This window comes from Pan paniscus, chromosome 13, assembly GCF_029289425.2.
Source record: "Pan paniscus chromosome 13, NHGRI_mPanPan1-v2.0_pri, whole genome shotgun sequence".
Taxonomy (NCBI): domain Eukaryota; kingdom Metazoa; phylum Chordata; class Mammalia; order Primates; family Hominidae; genus Pan; species Pan paniscus.
Window position 1 is genome coordinate 138,521,270 of NC_073262.2, and position 18,616 is coordinate 138,539,885.

Sequence of the window (18,616 nt, forward strand, 5' to 3'; positions counted from 1 at the left end):
CAGCCTCCCAAAGTGCTGGGATTATAGGCATGAGCCACTGTGCCCAGCTGTGGTTATTCCTAAAGGCCAGTGGTGGGGCAGGAGAACAAGGACAGCACCAGAGTGGGGAGGGGTGAATGAACCTACAGCGTCCACATCATTGCTTCCCTCACAGAGTATGTTCAGCCACCAGTTGACAGTGGGCGGGGGCTGCCCAGCCTGTCCAGGAGCTGGAGCACACCTGCATAGCTTTCAGATCACACACAGGTGCCCTGCTGCATACGCTCAGGCTACATCCATTCTAGTGGGTGCGTTTGAAGGTAGACATTGGGAAACTGGCTGGAAGGTGTCCGTTTTAGAAACATGGAGAACGAATTCTTTCACTGGGTAGGAAGTTTGATGACATTGTCTTCTAGGTCACTTCAGACTCTGAAGAGTGTGAGCTCTAAAACTTTCACCAAAAACTCTCAGCAAACTCAAGCTAATGGAGTTAGTTGGATTTCTAAGGAAAACGCTGTCCTGAAGTCGAAGCTACTGGGTGTAAGACTAAAACTGAGGCTCAAAAAAAAAAAAAAAACCTCAGCTAATTCATCTTTCTTTCTCAAGATGCTATTATTAAATGAAACCAAAACCCAGTTGAGATAACAGATAGAAAGCTCAACCAAATAATGAATGAAACTGCCTTAATGGAGTGGCCAACTGCCCTGGTTTTCTGCAGGACTGAGGGGTTCCCAGGGTGCAGGACTTTCATAGCTAACATCAGGGAAGTCCCAGGCAATCTGGGACCTGGCCGCACTTGCTGCAGTACTGACCACCCTAACAGCTCCTTTATCTCCACTTCGCATTTTGCAATGGTAACCCTAAACATTTAAATAAGACTGACACGGTCAAAGCAAGCACGCTGGCTGATGCTGCTGCTCTGCGGTCTACATTTTTGTGTCTTTGAAAAATTGTATGTCTCCAAGACCTTTAAAAAGTCCCAACTGCTTAACTTTCTTGGGGGAAATATATATGAGTGTCTCATGGTTTTCAGACACTTTGCTGGATCACAGTTGAGGTGGATCGAGGGCAGCCTGTTCTAAGACCCTGAGAGTCCCTTTCTGTGGACTTAAATGTGAGCCTTAGGGAGCACCTTGATAGAAAAATGGAGGCATAATGAGAAAGAACTTGGACCTCAGGGCTTCACAGTTCAGCGTGGCCACCTATTCATCTTCCATGTCGCAAGCACGGCCGTCGAGTGCAAGGCTGCAGTTCCTGCTGACAAAGATGTGTGCAGTGAGATTCCTAAGTGGACCTGGAAGGATGAGCTGAGTGGCCTCACGGTCAAGCCAAGGACTTCACGGTGCCCCTGTCCAGGAAAGCTCACCTGCATTCCGGTCCTGGCTCTCTGGGCTTCCTCAGGAGGTCGTTTGGTAGGTGTGAAACTCCTCCCCTCCGGGCCATACCTGGCAGACGTGCATGAACTGCTCAGACTTTTAAAAAACCTCCTTCTGGCCGGGCGTGGTGGCTCACACCTGTAATCCCAGCACTTTGGGAGGCTGAGGTGGATGGATCACCTGAGGTCAGGAGTTCAAGACCAGCCTGGCCAATATGGTGAAACCCCATCTCTACTAAAAATATAAAAACTAGCCGGGTGTGCTGGTGAGTGCCTGTAATCCCAGCTACTTGGGAGGCTGAGGCAGGAGAATTGCTTGAACCCAGGAGACGGAGGTTGCAGTGAGCCGACGTGATGCCACTGCACTCCAGCCTCGGCAACAGAGTGAGACTCCCATCTCAAAAAAAAAAAAAAAAAAAAAAGTCCTTCTTAGATTCCTTTCCATTCTGCATGTGCCCATATTAAAACAGCTGTGGCTCTGTCGTTTCTCCCTGACCTGCAATACTGGAATTTTCCTTCTTAAATTTTCCTCCTTTAAAATTGTTAAAGAGCTTTTCTTCTTTTCATTACTAGTCAGGTTAATTTCTAACTGAGTGGCTTGGACTCTCCTGCAACACATAAACCCTTTGATTCTGTGTGTCATCAAGGTTTGGTTTTGTTCTTTCAAAGCCAGGGCAGCCAAACTTGGACTCTCTAAAATTATCATCAGAATGCAGATTTCAGAAAGTTTCTAGTTTCAAAATCAGACAGAAGACCCACTTCTTTACTGATGTAAAGACAACAAAAAGATCTGTGATGATTCCTAAGTAGGTATTTTCCTCAAAAGAAATCATTCAAGAAAAAAAAAAAAAGATACCTATGCTATGAGAATAGCAGCTCGTGACTGTGCTCAGTGCCTGTAATTGCCTTTGTAAATACACGAATTCCTCACATAGGACTGCAACATTTTACTTGAGGATTGAAGATTTCACGAAGAATCTGTGATCCGTCTCTTCACCCACCTTCACTGTCTGCTAGGGTGGACCTCAGACTTCTTGAGGTCGTGAATATTCATTTACACTCAGAGAAACTTTTCACTGGTTTCCCCAGAACATTGAAACAGTCAGAATAACTCCTGTTCAGGCTACTGGATTGACAAATGTGAAGGCCAGATTTTCAGATGTGAAGCTGGGATGACCGAAAAGACAGACCTCCCTTTCTTACCGAGAAGAGCGTAGTCAGACATGTCAAGTCTGTGGCACGCTGCTGCAGAAGGCGTGATTCATCTTAAGATCAAAAATTATTTCATCTTGCTATCTTGGTCATAAGCTAAGGTGCTTGGAGCTGTCCTTTGGCCTTTCATGTGCTGTGTCCATCATAAGGGTGCGCCATGTCTGTGGCGTGGTGTGCCCTGTCCATCATAAGGGTGCACCGTGTCCATCATAAGGGAGCGCTGTGTCTTTGGCGCGGGTGTGCCATGTCCATCATAATGAAGCACCGTGTCTGTGGCGTGGGTGTGCCATGTCCATCATAATGAAGCGCCGTGTCTGTGGCGCGGGTGTGCCGTGTCCATCATAAGGAAGCGCCGTGTCTGTGGCGTGGGTGTAGCGTGTCTGTGGCGCAGGTGTGCCGTGTCTGTGGCATGGGTGTGGCTTGTCTGTGGTGTGGGTATGTCGTGTCCATCATAAGGGTGTGCTGTGTCTGTGGCGTGGGTGTAGCGTGTCTGTGGTGTGGGTGTGCCATGTCCATAAGGGAGAGCTGTGTCTGTGGCGCAGGTGCACCATGTCCATCATAAGGGTGCGCCATGTTTGTGGCGTGGGTGTGGCGTGTCCACAAGGGTGCACCATGTCTGTGGCGTGGGTGTGGCGTGTCCATCATGAGGGTGCACCGTGTCCATCATGAGGGTGCGCCGTGTCCATCATGCAGATGTGCCTTCATGGCCCTCCCTGATTCCCAGGCCCCATCTAGTGTACATCATTGCCTCCGGCGAGAATGTCCCTTTCTGCCCCATCTAGTGTATGTCATTGAGGAGGAGGGCTGTGTTCCCCACAGTCTGCCCAGGGGCTGTCATGTGAGTGGCACATAGGTATTGCTTAGTACACACCGGTCACAGTGACTTGAGTGCCACCACAATGAAGTTTCCAATCATGTGACTCCTTCAGCATCTTTGCTCCTGAACTTCCTGGACTCCAGCCCTCAACATTGACAATCCTGGCTGTGCTCTACAGATTGTGGTGTGATTGAGACTAACAGTACTCACCATGTCTTACAACATGACCTCCCTAAACTGACATAGGGTTGGGTGAACACACACACACACACACACACACACACACACACGTAATCACTGCCTCACATGGCATTATTACAAATGCTGCAAAATCTAAACACATCACTGGAATCCAAAAAACAATCCATTTAGAGGTATATGAGGAGATTATACAGATATTAAAGAACAAAGATCTGTAACTATAGCAACAAACCAGCATTGCTGTTCTAGCCTGAGCTGCCTGTTTTAGGCAAATGGGAATGCTTTTGTAAACAATATGAACCGCAACGGGTGTTTCTGCAAGTTTCTAAGACTGGCAGGAGTCAGCTCGGGGGAAGCAGGAAGAATCCCCAGTTGGTTGGCTATTCTTGGGACCGAAGAGATAATCCCCATTGAACAGAGCTTACACTCACATCCTTGAGTCTGTGATGTTCTTCGCTTCCCTGGGAACAGCCAGAGTCCAGCTTTCCGCATGGATTGCTTTCACAGGGATATCTGGCCCTTCAAGCCAGTGGTGTGAATGTCACCCCAAGAACCTTGACGTGTAGATATTGCCTACTTCAAGTCATACTGCAGCTCTGCCTCTTCCCAAGATAGGATTTGAAGCAGCTTCCAACAGAAAATGGATGTGAAAATGTATTGTGAACACATGCATAGGACCATACATACATCATACACACACACACTTAAACATACACATACACATGCACATGTACACACACACACACACAGCTATGGGCACAACTTCATTTCAACTTGTAGATTGTGAAGTAAAGGTATTGGAACTTTGTGGCTTGCAAATCTAAGTCACCTCCTTCCATCTTAAGATCTCTTCCCTCCTTGATTCGAAAGTGTGAGTCAGCTCCTCTCTTAGCTGATCCTTCTGGTGTGCAGGTCAAAGAACACTGAGCTGGGCATCAGTTGTGGTTTCCGGTTCTGCCGTTGCCCCACCCACTTCCATGTTGGTTCCAACGTGGCTTTGTGGAGTCCTGGGACTCAGGCACAGTGTGAGAATCACTGAGCCTCTCAAGGTCAGTTATGCAGTGATTGCTTTGCTAGCTCTTCTTCCTCCACCCACAGCCTCCGCCTCGGCCTCCGTTTTCTCTTCCTCCTGGTAATTCATCCAGAATGACGCCAGAAGTCACACAGAGGTGATCTTGCAGACCATACTCCCCTGAGTGTGCAGGCCTGCATTTTTGCCCAGTTCAACTAGCGCAGTGGCCTGCTCATAAAGTTTTCCAAAACCTGTTGGCTGTATGAAGAATAGCGGTTACTCCTAAGCTGCTTTTAACTTTCACCTTGTGATTCTCATCATATTTTTGTTGATTTCCCTCCTTTGAGTTCTTTTATGTATTTCCATGATGGAGAAGATCCCCCCTCCCGCTTGGTTGATGTCCGTGCCCCTGCTCTTGCCCCAGCTTGCCTCCTCAGACTGGCCTCTCACCTGCTTCCTGCTCTATCGCTGTCTTTGTTTTCTTTTAGTTTCTCATACTTGCCATGTTCTCTGGCCTCCGGGTCTTCACAAATGCAGTTGCCTCTGTTGAGAATGTTCTTTTCTGCCCCATCTCTTTGCATCACTAACTCCTCTTTCCAATCCTGGCTTAAATGCTACTTCCTCTTGGGAGTTTCCCTGCACTCGGCCTATTTGGGCACCCATGCTGTGTGTGCTCTCACGTTACTCTATTGGGCCATCTCTCTGATTCTCCCGCAAGACTGGAAGCTCCTTGAGGCAAGGATATATATGTTACCAATGTATCTCTAACATCTGGAACACTGGCTTGTTGGATGGATGGATGGATGGATGGATGGATGGAGGGATGGAGGCACAATTAGCCCATATGCTTAACCTTTCCTTAAATGTTAAGGAACTAGGACTAGAGTTCCTGAAACCTCGTGGAAGGAATCCACCATGCAACACTTTTAGGAAGCAGAAATATGTCTCAGCCATATTCTGGCTCCATTTGCTGCAACTTAAAGAAGGAGCTTGATGGGAGAAAAGCTTCAGGATTTTGTTTGTTGTTGTTTTTTTTTTCATTTTAATTGTAAAATACATACAACATTTGCCATCTTAATCATTTTAAGTATACCGTTCAATAGTATCATGTATGTTCACGTTGTTGGGCAGTCAACCTCCAGAACTTTTTCATCTTACAAAACAAACTCTAGGCATAAACACAAATTCCTATCCCCCCTCCACTCAGCCCCTGGCAACCAGCATTCCAGTTTCTGTCTCTATGAATTTGTCTGCTCTAGGAACCTCGTATAAATGAAGTCATATGCTGTTTGTCTTTTTATGACTGGCTTGTTGCATTTAACATTATGTCCTCAAGATTCTTCCAGTTGTAGCGTGTGTCAGAATTTCCTTCCTGTTTGAGGCTGAGTAATATTCCGTCATATGTACACACCACACTTTATTTGTCCATGGATGGACACTTGCTTTCACCTCTTGGCCATTGTGGACAATGCTGCTAGGAATGTGAGCATACAGATAACTCTTCAGAGCTTGGGTTTTAAATGTAAAAACTGTAACATGGGAAAGCTACAGAGTATGGCTGAATATTAAACCTGCCCAACCTTACCAGCACTCTGGTCATGGTACATTTGCTGGGCCCAGTCCTGACCGCAGTGAACTGTGCAGGCTTCATAACATGCATGGTGGTCTGGAAGCCATGTGATAAGAAGAAGAAAACCACCCAGCAATGACATGGTCACATGGGCTCTCCTGCAGTTTGCTAAGCACCTGGGTGACCTGGGAAAGAACTTTGTCATTCATGTGACCTGTTTGAAAGAATGTGATCAGTTGTTTCTCCCATGTGTCAACAGTTCCAAAGCCAAGGAATTAGGCCGCCATAAAAGTAGAAATGTTTTCAGGGCATAGTGACAACTTTTGTTGGAAACAGAGCCTACTAAAAACTCACTGCTGTTACACCAACACAGAAAAGAACTCTGTATCAAAGTCTTCTTCTGTCTATGAAATTCTTTCTTTGTTTTATATACCCTCACGGTTTGGAAATGTTTGGGATTTAAAAATAAAAGGGCGGAAAGCTATCCTCACGACATTTCATTATTGATGTTGTTGACACGCAGTGAATGGAAGCAGGGTGAGACTGGACAAAATAAAGTCCTCGTATTTCTTTGTTTGTTTTTTGTTTTTTGTTTTATTTGGTTTTATTTGTTTTTTTGGAGACAAAGTCTTGCTCTGTTGCCCAGGCTGGAGTGCTGTGGCGTGATCTCAGCTCGCTGCAACCTCCGTCTCCAGGGTTCAAGCAATTCCACCATGCCCGGCTAATTTTTATATTGTTGGTAGAGACAGGGTTTTGCCATGTTGGCCAGGCTGGTCTCAAATTCCTGACCTCAACTGATCCGCCCACCTCGGCCTCCCAACCTGCTGGGATTACAGGCGTGAACCACCGCGACTGACCAAGTCCTCATGTTTCTAAAAATTAAACCACTAAATAGTGTAGATCCTACCTAACCTATTTTCAACATTGAAAAATTCTGCCTTCTTGCATTTCTAGTTAAAATGAAAAAATAGAATATATGTGTGTTTCTATAAATAGCAGATTTAACAGTGTGGCTGGAGGGTTTGAGTCTCTAAGCTTCCAGTGGAATCCAAGGGGCATCGTCCTACCAGTATGCCACGCGATATGTCAGATCGTCTCTGGCCGTCCTTTGTACCCAATTGATAACATTTTGTTTTCCATTTTTGGCCTTTTCGTGTTACTCATTGAGGCCAAAAATTCTTACACAAGGTAAATAAATCAAATCCCTCTGGTTTCCTCAGCAACAGTAAGTCACAGCCGAGGACTCAGTAGGAGAGGATGACTGTGGGGGGTCATGAGGAATGTTCTTTTACTTCTACTAAGAAATTGAATTTCATTATTATATTTTACGAATATTTTCTTCTTTGGCTCATAACCTGATTGTGGGCTTGTTGCCGAGGTCTTGGAAGGTAGGGAGGGGCAGGGCTGGAGAGGCCTGTTTCTTCTCAGGTGTGCCTGTGGCCCCAGATGGAAACCAATCAAGGTGCGATTTATGTTCATTAAGTGCTTGTCAAAACTGAAAAATTTTCTAATCAACAGCAATCTAGCTGCAGCCCCCTCGATGGCTGGGAGGGCCGCCTCTGCCGCATCGGCTATTTGCCTGTTACAACTCTAGGCTAAAAATCCGCTGATGATTACATTAGGCTAAGCTGCGAAGTAAATGAACCATGTCTTATTTAGGTGCCACTAGCTTCAGAGTAGTCCTGCCCCGCAGGGCACTTGATAGCGTTTTATGGCTTTAAAATTAGTGTAGCTTCCCATTTGCTGCAGGGTGCTACATGTTATGCTTTTGAACTCAATAAGCAAAGGGAACGGGGCCTTTTGTTTTTCCCCCTTCTTTTTTTCCCCTTGCATTTTAGCAATTTTGTTTTGCATCTTTTCCAGACGGCATTTTGCAATAAAAATGTCTGACTACCATATACATGCCTCCCCCACTTAAAAAAAAAAAAAAAAGGGGGTGGGGGGAAGAGAAGGAGGAAAAAGCAGAAAATGTCATGCGTTTGCAGAGGACAGGTTTTTTGTGTCCCCCCACCCCCACCCGTGCTACAAAGTGAAAAATGGCTTTGCAGGTCAACCCTAATGACTTATCATGTCAGAATTGCTACCTCAAGTGGGAACAACACCTTTAGCTCAAGAAATTGCCACATAAAGTCAGAGGGAAAATAGTTCAGTATTTTTATTGGACAAGAGTGGTGAGAGCTAACATTTATGGAGGGCTTTGGCGCTCTGTTAAGCACTTGAGTATTATCTCAGTGAACCCTCGCAACAGTGTCATGAAGCTAGAACTGTTTTTAAAGATGTGGACGTGGGGACCCTGAGTGACTGAATGACAGGCCCCCAGTGTGCAACTCGGAGGAGAGTGGAGGCGCTCTGATTTCGAGGCTTATTCCCTGACCAAGAGAAAGTTGACTTTTGTCTTCCAAAGACTTCTGTAGGAAATCAGAAAAGTGTGGTTATCAGTGAATTATCTGATTCATTTGAATGGAATCTAATACAAGGTGCTGTGAACTCCCTTGGCAGGCATTATGTTTAGGAAAACAAGAGTAATTCCTGTAAAAGCAATGCATGGGAAAAATACGTATAGGAGACTTCTAAATAGGCCTAGGTGGAAAGTTTAAAAATTAGAAGTACTGACCCTTTGTCAAGGGGAAAAACCGAAGTGGGAGTTTGTCCGTGTTACCTTAGGTCTCACAGCAGAAGACATGATGTAGCAATCGATATTCACCTCAGAGGACAGATGTATATGCTCTGCTGTCTTAAAACTCTACTGTTTGGCTGGGCGCGGTGGCTCACACCTGTAATCCCAGCACTTTGGGAGGCTGAGGCGGGCGGATCACTTGAGATCAGGCGTTCAAGACCAGCCTGGCCAACATGGTGAAACGCCGTTTCTACTAAAAATACAAAAATTAGCCAGGCATGGTTGCGGGCGCCTGTAATCCCAGCTACTTGGGAGGCTGAGGCAGGAGAATTGCTTGAACCCAGGAGGCAGAGGTTGCAGTGAACCAAGATCATGCCACTGCACTCCAGCCTGGGCAACAAGAGCGAAACTGTGTCTTAAAAAAATATATATACTGTTTGTTTTAGCACTGCACATTTTAGCAAATTCATCCAAAGAAATCTGAAGTTTTAAAGAGACCCAGACAGGCAGTATCACCATGGTGAACATTTCCTTATAAGTTAAAATTTCTAGGATCTAACTATTGATCCAGTTGTTTCAAGCCATATTCAAATATTAAAATACTAGGACAGCAAAGGAATGGTGCTGGCTCCTTGAAGTTCATTGTAATGAGAGGCCTACAGTGACTGTGTAGAGACAAGCAGCTGTTTTCATATCCGAGGCATGCATCGTACAGGCTAGGTTTGAGCAGGCATGGGTTACAACTGCGTAATACTCAATTTAACCTAGAATGAGAAAAATCTTTCAGGCAGTGTAAACCTCAATACAGTAGGTCAGTCAAGACAGATACAGTCAGGAAGTAAAAGGTGTATTCATAATTCGATTTAGAATTTTCTGCTTTTTGATTTGTAGTAGAATAACTTAACCCTTTGGACTGGTGGACTTGAGCCCACGCATGTTGGACACTGGCCTCCGCAGCACATGAAGCAGAGAAGTCTGCTTTTGCCATCATGTAGGGACTCTCCACTGTACATGAAGCTGCCACCACTGGTCCCCAACAAGGCCTCACCAGCCTTCTCTTTTACCACGTGTAGCATAATGACCCAGACCCAATAAAGCATTTACTAAGTCAAGAATATTCCACACATACTCTTCCTTACCTCCATGATGGAGTAGTAGACTGATTTCATCTTGATAGTCTGGGTCAGTCACTCCAGCCAACACTGTAACTTCCTTCTTAGCCTGTTGACTTTGAGGTAGGAGGAGCCCAAAGTGGCCAGGTGACAATCTTACAGTTTAATGGAATAATTGTTGTGTCTCGGTGGCAGCATTTCTCCCTCTGGAACTAAGACCCCTAGGCCAGCAGAACGTAATGTTGTGGGAACAGGAAGCAAAAATTTTGCTAGTGGGTCACTAGGGGTGATGGTGAGTGGTGCCACTTCCATTTCTGCCCCTGGATTCCTGGACCTGTGAATCCTGGCAATGGGAAAAACAATACCATATATTGGACACTGATTCAGAGCATACACAGCCTTCTGGAGAACTTTGCCTCAGCCCTGCAAAGTATTGTCACCTAGTTGGCATTGTAATTGTGACTTCAAAAGGCCATTCCACCATTCTATTAATCCAGCTGCTTCAGGATGATGGGGAACATGGTAAGACCAGTGAATTCCATAAGCATGAGCCGTTTGCCTCTGTGCGTGCTACACATCTGATTGGCCAGGTGCCTTCCTCCTGCCATGGCTGCTGGTCACTCTCATGCACTTACAAGCATGGGTCAGATAGTCTTCAGGAAGGCAGTTCTGAAAGTGAAACACTGGAATGCTGTTGGCTGTCTTGGGAAACAAAGTTATTTCTCATGGGATTTTTCCCTTTGAAGCTGCCTCCTACCTTGCTATTGTGACTGTGATCCTTTGGAGAGAAGAGTAATTGTCTTCTTGAGTTCTGTGATCTGAAGGGATGTGGCCAGAATATTTTTCATAGTTTTACAATATTTTCACAGTATTTTTAGGAGCATGACTTTGGTCTGCACCTGTGACTACGTACGAGGCCATTGTTTATTATTCATAAATGTGGGATGTGAACGTTTGCTTGATCTTTTTGAATGGGTGGTCCTATATATGTCTTTATGATTAGTTTCCTTTGAATATAATATTAAATGGAGTTTGGGAATAGTAGTGAACTTTACAATGGCTTCTCTTACATACTTTTTTTTTTTTTTTTTGAGCCCAGAAGTGAGGCTTTTTAAAAATAGAACTTAACAAATTACTGCTTCCTTTTGATACTGGCTATTCATGAAGTGCAGTGAAAATAGGGAATAATGAGTCATTCTTTTCCTCCAGGAGAAGGAGGAACAAACAAATGTGAAAACATTTACAATATCTTTCCACAGTCCAACCCTTTGCTCCTCCCCGGTTGTGTACATAAAAGCATACACATGGAGCCAATGGCTGCTTTGCAGACATGAAGCTAGACTAGTGGTTCTCAAGACTTTGGGCTCAGGACCCCTTTATCTTTTTAAAAATTATGGGCCAGGTGTGGTGGCTCACACCTGTAATCCCAGCACTTTGGGAGGCCAAGGCGGGTGGGTCACCTGAAGTCAGAAGTTGGAGACTAGTCTGGCCAACATGGTGAAACCCCATCTCTACTAAAACTACAGAAATTAGGTGAGCATAGGAACGTGCCTGTAACCCCAGCTACTCAGGAGGCTGAGGCAGTAGAATCACTTGAACCCAGGAGACAGAAATTGCAGTGAGCCGAGATCACACCACTGTACTCCAGCCTGGGCGACAGAGTGAGACTCCGTCTCGGAAAAAAAAAAAAAAAATTATGGAGGGACCCCAAAGAGCTTTTGTTCATATGGATTTTGTCTATTGATATTCATCATGTTAGAAATTCAAACAGAGGAAATACGTAATCCATTTAAAATAACAATAAACCACCCATTACATGTTAGTATAAATAATATTTTTGTGAAAAGTATAATTTTCAAAATAAAAAATCATGAGAAGGGTTGCATTGTTTTGTATTTTTTTAGGTCTCTTTGATACCCAGTTTGGTGTAAGACAGCTGGATTCTCGTATCTGCTTCAGTCTGTTGTGATAGGTTGTTTTGGTTAGTCTTTGAGTATCTCACGTTACACAGATGTGTGGTTGGAAGAGGGAGGAATATTTCAACCCTCATTTCAGATAATTGTGGATATTCCTCTTGCACACTTCACCAAAACTCAACATGTGATAGTTTCTTAAAGCTTAGTAATGCAATGTGAAATCACTGTTTTTTTTTTCCTCCTCTACTACCTTAAAATCCATCCAACTGACTTGCCCTTTGAATGATCTCTTACGTGTGTTTTATCCATGCAGGCATATCCACATGCATCCATGCATGTGATGTCATACCCCGGTCATTTCAAGAAAAACTATTTTTGAAATGAAGTATGTAGATTTCTAAATAGTGATAGTTTTCATCATATAACATCAAAAATTTTCATTTGTATCACCGCCAATCTTGTCAGAAAAGTTGCTAAGTCTTTGGAAGGTGTCAAGCTCATAGTTAGAGATACAAGTTTGCCACATACATAGAACTGAAAACCAGAGTCAGTCAATGTCTGGCACAGTCATTCTTTCAGGTAAAAATCTTGTCCCACCAAAAAAGTGGCTGGTTCAGCTTGCAACTCCAACAGCTGCAGAAGTGCGTTTCTGCAAGACAACCATCACCCTCCGGTAGCCAGCAAAAATGCTTTATGCATGCTTTCCATGTCATACCTGAGAAAATGAAGACATGGACTCAAAGGTCAAAATGTTTAAAAATCAGTAGCACTTCTTTTTTTAAAGTGTATTCAGAGCATCTGTAAGTGAGACTTTTTTGTTTGTACTTAAAGAGCATGCCAGTGAATAATGTGATGATGACTAGTACAGTTTGGGGCTACTACTTTGATTCATGTTAATCAGCAGCATGTTTGCACCATCAAAACAAATTTCAACACAGCAATAAAAAGGCAAGTACTGCATCTGAATTGTTTTGAAAATCTTATTGATTTGTCTGAAAAGTGATCTATCTTTTCAGTATTATATATTAATATAAAATATTATATTTCTCAACATACATGTACAGTTATAAACTAGAACTTAATGGAGAAAATGAATTGGAACAGATTGCCACTATTTTCCATTATTTTTTTCCATCATTTAACTATGTAAATTTAAAGTCTTAATACTTTTTTGAAGTATACGTAAAAATGGAGTATGCTGATTACATTTTCTATCCTTGAAGAAAGTTGAGCTTAAGCACTGTCAGATTTTCAAAGCCATATGCTTATTTCTGATCTAATGTTGAGATGCCAATCATATAGTGTATGCATTTCAGTTTAGCTTTAAGATCTTGTTAACTGCTTTTAGTACCCCTGTGAACACATCAGCAAACCATCTTTTCACCAGACAGCCAAAGGTAACCTCCGGATGCGAGGCAGTGAGAATCAATATAGTAAGGGTATTTTTAGGGACTGTTGATGGATTGCTGTATTTTGAGCTTAACTTCAAGTGCCAAAGGCCCCAGAGCTGACTAAGATGAACTCACCATTTACTGAGGACGGGAGAGGCCATCAGGCACATAGTGGGATCTGGGATTGCCAAGACAAGATGTACACACCTTTCCCTTTGTAGTTTTGGGGAGAATTCTTGTATATTTTTTAGTAGCCTAATACGGTATTTTGATGAGGACTTTGTACCACCCTCCTTGCTGGAGCCAAGTGTTACTCATTTGGTAACCTCCCGGTCCTGGGAACACATAACTGTGAAATTCTAGGACAACGTGATACAGCAGCGAATCAATTAATTCTCTGTATCAGGAGGGATCTGGTACACCGAGATACTAATGACTCCGCGTCCTTCTCCAAAGGCAGCCCCACAGAAGGCGGGCGCCACGTTAAGCTGTGCTGCTGTCAGCAAGCTGAAAGCTGTGGGTCTCTGACATGGCTCTCAATTGCTAGCAGGTTTCTCTCATTGCACCTCATTTGCATCTGGGACATCAATTAGCATGTTTGTTGAGGCTAATTGAATGAAACTCAATCATAGCTCTTAATTGCTTGACTATGTGAAAAGAAATCACATTAATGCAGCTAATTAAGTGTACGGCAATAGATGCAACATAATTAGGAGCGAAATGTAAAAAACAAGGGATGGCAAAGGTGCCGGAGCAGGGTTGCAGGGGAACAGCGAGGCACAGTTACCGAGCAATTGGCGGGTTCGGAAACAGGTCCCTTTGCTCTGGCGCCTGCTTGGAAAAAATAAGCCGCATGATGATCATGGACAACTTGAGAAGGAAAATGCAAATAGGTTTGCAATTACTACTTTTTCAAGCTGTTGAGGGGCAGGAGATGGCACCTCTGGGGGTCCTGGCTCTTGAGTGGGCCCCGGGGACTTGTTAAGTGCTGTTTAAAAGTACTTGGCTTTGAATTACCCTCACGCCTTGTTAAAGGGTTTTTCCCTCTTTTATCTTCGATCAGCATTTTCAACAAGGAACATGGAGAAGGGTAGTATCTGTAACATTTGCATATGAAAATCAAGCTTCCTGTCTTAATTTTACCCAGGTCCCTAACTCAGACCCGTGAAGGGTCTGCACAGCCCCTTGACTTCTACGGAGGACATTGTTTAGTGGTTGTAGCTTTAATTCCTCAAGTACCAAGCTGGGGAGAGATGAAAAGGATCAGTTCTTTCAAAACCAGAAAGCTCAGTGTCGTTTCTCTTGGGAGGAACTTGAAGCCACAGATACATGTGTCTTTATCTCCCACCTGTGTGTGAAGCGCTGAGTCGGAGGGCTTTTATTGAGTAGGAAATGCATTTTGTAAAGTTTTTTAAAATGTGCAGTGCCTTGAAACATAAGAATTGGCTATTTTAAATACCGATTTTATTTATTTATTTTTTTTTAGAGCTAGTTCTTCTGAGGTTGTAACGCCTAACTCAGGCAAGAAAACAGATCCCTTAGCCCATGCTGAGCTAAAGATAAATGGGTTCCCTCGCCGCTTTCGAATCTGGAGAGCAGACACTTGATACATTTCTGTAATAATTTTAAATAAAATATCGTGGTTATTGTATGTTAAAACATGCCTATTAAAAGAGCCCATGCTGAGGCTTAGTCACTATCTGATTAGCCTCATTTTAGAGCCCATAAGCAATAAATGCTCAATTACACTCCTGTTATTGTATTTTAATTTGTTAAGAATTGGCATTAAGGAAGAAAGTTATAGCAAGTTGATATTTTTAAAGGAATAACTGTGCAAGAAGGAATTCATTATTTACAAGCATTAACTTTGGTTTGGAAAGTTGGGTTTGCATATTTTCAGTGGATATTAATGGAAGTAAACTAAAGATGCTTGAGAAAAACCTTTTTTAAGAAGTGACCAACACTCACCACTCTACGGTGTGCTTTTCCTTTCTTTTCTCTTTTCTTTTCTTTTTGAGACAGAGTTTCCCTCTTGTCGCTTAGGCTGGAGTGCAATGGCATGATCTCTGCTCCCTGCAATCTCTGTCTCCCAGGTTCAAGCGATTCTCCTGCCTTAGCCTCCCAAGTAGCTGGGATTACAAGCACACGCCACCACACCTGGCTAATTTTGTATTTTTAGTAGAGCAGGCATTTCACCGTGTTGGCTAGGCTGGTCTTGAACTCCTGAGCTCAAGTGATCCACTCTCCTCGGCCTCCCAGAGTGCTGGGATTACAGGCGTGAGCCACCGCGCCCCGCCTGATGTGCTTTTCATTTGTCACCCTCAACACAGCGCAGTCCTGAGAATTCCTGTGCCTCTTCCAGCTCTAGCTTTCCTTCCATCTAGTTTAACAGAGTTAATTCAATAGTAACTTTCTTTCTGTCTTTGGTCTACATCCTCTCAAAGTTGATTATGTTTTGTGGAGTCCAGCATCTCAACTTCCAAGTGGAATCTCCTTTCGGGGGCTGGTGAAGTCAGATTTGTGGTTCCCAGCCCAGATACCACCCTCCAGTTACCCGAACCCACCATGACAGCTTTCCTCCAAGGGGGCTGTGGCTGACTCCAGCCAGCCTGCCCTGAGAGTCAGGCCATCCTCCCTGAGCCACCCTGTAAAATGAAATGGCCAGTCACCAGCCTCGGGTGGCCGGGCACCTCTGCTCCCGGCCTCTGGGCTGATGTGAGATGCACGCGTGCCAGGGTTTTCTGCCTGGATAGCCTGTCTGTCCTTTGCCGGGGAATGCCCCGCCTTGCCCCTGCCTCTGAATTTGCCCCACTGTAGCACAGTTTCTGATCCTTTCTCCAGTGGTCTTCAGCCCATTGTTCTTCCTCCTGGTTCTGACCCTGGTGTTTTGAGCTTTCTGTCGGCACCAAGACTTCCGTCCTCAGGGGTCACCAGGGACCCTGAAACATCTTGTCCCTCTGGGGCTGATGTAGGGGAGCCTGCTGGGGTTCTGTATTTATCTGCCAGAGTGTCCCCCGCCAGTGAGGCTGTGCTCTCCTCCCTCCCGTCCTGCCGTTGAGAATTCCTGCACCCTTTTCCCTTGAGTCTGGTTTGACTCCATGTGGCAGCCTGTAAGTCATGTTGGTTGCGGGAAGGTCTACATTGTCACACCCCAGGCTCACCCACCTGACCATGGTTGGGCAGGGAGAAAACAGCTCTTCTCATCCTCTGCCCTGAGGACCCACGGTTTCATTCCTTTCCCCTGAACTGGAATTGTGTACTTTGTGGCTTTTGTTGTGCCGTTTCTTCTATCAGCAAACATCTACTTGTTGATAAACCCGTGACTCCTTCACAAGTGTGGGTGTTGTCCTGCAATTAAAAGGTGGACTGCTTGCCTGTAATCCCAGCTACTCGGGAGACTGAGGCAGGAGAATCTCTTGAATCCGGAAGGCAGAGGTTACAGTGAGCTGAGTTCATGCCACTGCACTCCAGCCTGGGCAACAGAGTGAGACTCTTGTCTCAAAAAACAAAACAAAACAAAAAGGTAGACAGCCCGTTTCCTGGAAGCCACTGGGATCTCGCTTTGGCCTCTCTGCTACCCTACCCTGTGTCCCAGCAGCTTCCTCAATACACTTGGCCAAGTTTCCTTGTCCCTGAGGCAGAGGCTTCCAACCCTTGCATAGTGATTCTAGAACTTGATCCAACTATCTCTCTGCATCGGGTAACTGCCATTGGGCAGTTAAAAGACAGCAGCCCACTTCCCCACCCTGCCTCGGTCCCTTGCATCCAGCATGTGAGTTTATCTGGCAGTTCTTCTAAAATTACATTGGCTGAGCACGGTGGCTTGTGCCTGTAACCCCAGTGCTTTGGGAGGCTGAGGTGGGAGGGTGACTTGAGACTAGGAGTTGGACACCAGCCTGGGCAACCTAGCAAGACCTCATCTCTAAAAAAATTAATAAATGAAATGGAATTATGGTCACCTGAACTTAATTACTTTTAACTAAGACAAATTTATTGGTTTTCAAATCTAAAGGGAATTCACCAAGATGCTGCCAAAGAAAGAGCATATTTATTCCCACTTCCTGCATAGTCTTAAAACACTTGAAATGTTGTTTTTCCGAGAGTAATTTTCAAATACAGTCATTTCTCTGTATTCATGGGGGATTGGCTCCAGGACCCTCCAGAATACCAAGATCCTCAGATACTCAAGTTCCTTATATAATACAGCATAGTATTTATATATAACCTGCACACATTCTCCCGTATACCTTAAATCATCCCTAGATTACTTATACCTCATGCAATGTAAATGCAATATTTTCTTATTTGTATTTTTTTTAATTGTTATATTGTTACAGAGGGCTGAGTGTATATTCTTTCTTAACGTGTGATATCGAGTAATATGTGTCCAGAATGCTTAAGATACTGTGTTTGCAGACAGGGAGTCTCATTACCAGAAATAATAATAGTAACAATAATAATAATGAGTGATGATGATGATGCACTAAAGGATCAGTAACTCACTGGCCAGCAGGCCCATCCCCCGGCTCTCAGTTGCTTGTTCACCTTCCCCCTTCCCTGCCCATCAGCCAGTTTCCAGGTAGTGTTTGACTCCACAGTGAGTTAAGTGAGCTGCCAGAGAGCAGTCACTGTCCACCGAGGCTTCCCTGTAGTTCTCTGATTGCTGCTGGTCATTTGCTTCCAAGGCCTAGAAAGCCAGATACCCCTTGGACATCTTCCTGGTTCTTAGCACAACAGTTGACCTTTTTACTTCCAGTTTTCACCTGATTTTTCACCAGAGAGCTTCAGTCTTATCTAGATTTTAATGATATTCCCATCTGAGACAGAAAGGTTATTACAAAATGGTTTCCTACTCCATGGAATTTTACTTGGAATTTATAGGAGGAGCCTAATGTACCCTCATAAGCAAGAGTTCAAAAAATCAGATTTTATGTGTAGACTTACTTCCTAATGCCCCTTGAAGGAGGTACCTGCTGTGTCTCTCCTTATATCTCTAGGTCCTGGATTAGTTCAGGACACAGAAGCAAAACTCTGATTTAAATATAATAATGATGTTACCAGTACTCTATAGATAAAAATCTCATGATTTTTAAAGTACTTTCCACAGTGGAAGGGTCATAGGGTTTTAACTCATGACGTCTGATAGACCCTTTTGTTCTAGGTTGTAAAAGGTCTTTTTTTTTTTTTATCTCTCTTGGATGTTTAACATTTTCAACAGGATTACATGCAGAACGTTCATGGTAAGGAGATTGACCTTCTGAGAACCACTGTGAAAGTCCCAGGGAAGAGGCCACCCCGAGCCACGTCAGCCTGTGCACCCATCTCCAGCCCTAAAACCAATGGCCTATCCAAGGACATGAGCAGTTTACACATCTCACCCAATTCAGGTAAGCTTACAGCAAATGCACTAACAA

General features: G+C 44.3%; 1 protein-coding gene across 16 annotated transcripts in view; it reads left to right on the forward strand.

Annotated features, from left to right (window-relative positions):
* AGAP1 (ArfGAP with GTPase domain, ankyrin repeat and PH domain 1) overlaps window positions 1-18,616 on the forward strand; it is a 640,400-nt gene that overhangs the window by 399,768 nt on the left and 222,016 nt on the right. For all 16 annotated transcript variants that reach the window (XM_034955413.4, XM_034955414.4, XM_034955417.4 and 13 more), the window contains one exon: window positions 18,421-18,589. In XM_034955413.4, coding sequence (XP_034811304.1) covers window positions 18,421-18,589 — 169 coding nt within the window. The remainder of the gene's footprint in view (window positions 1-18,420; window positions 18,590-18,616) is intronic.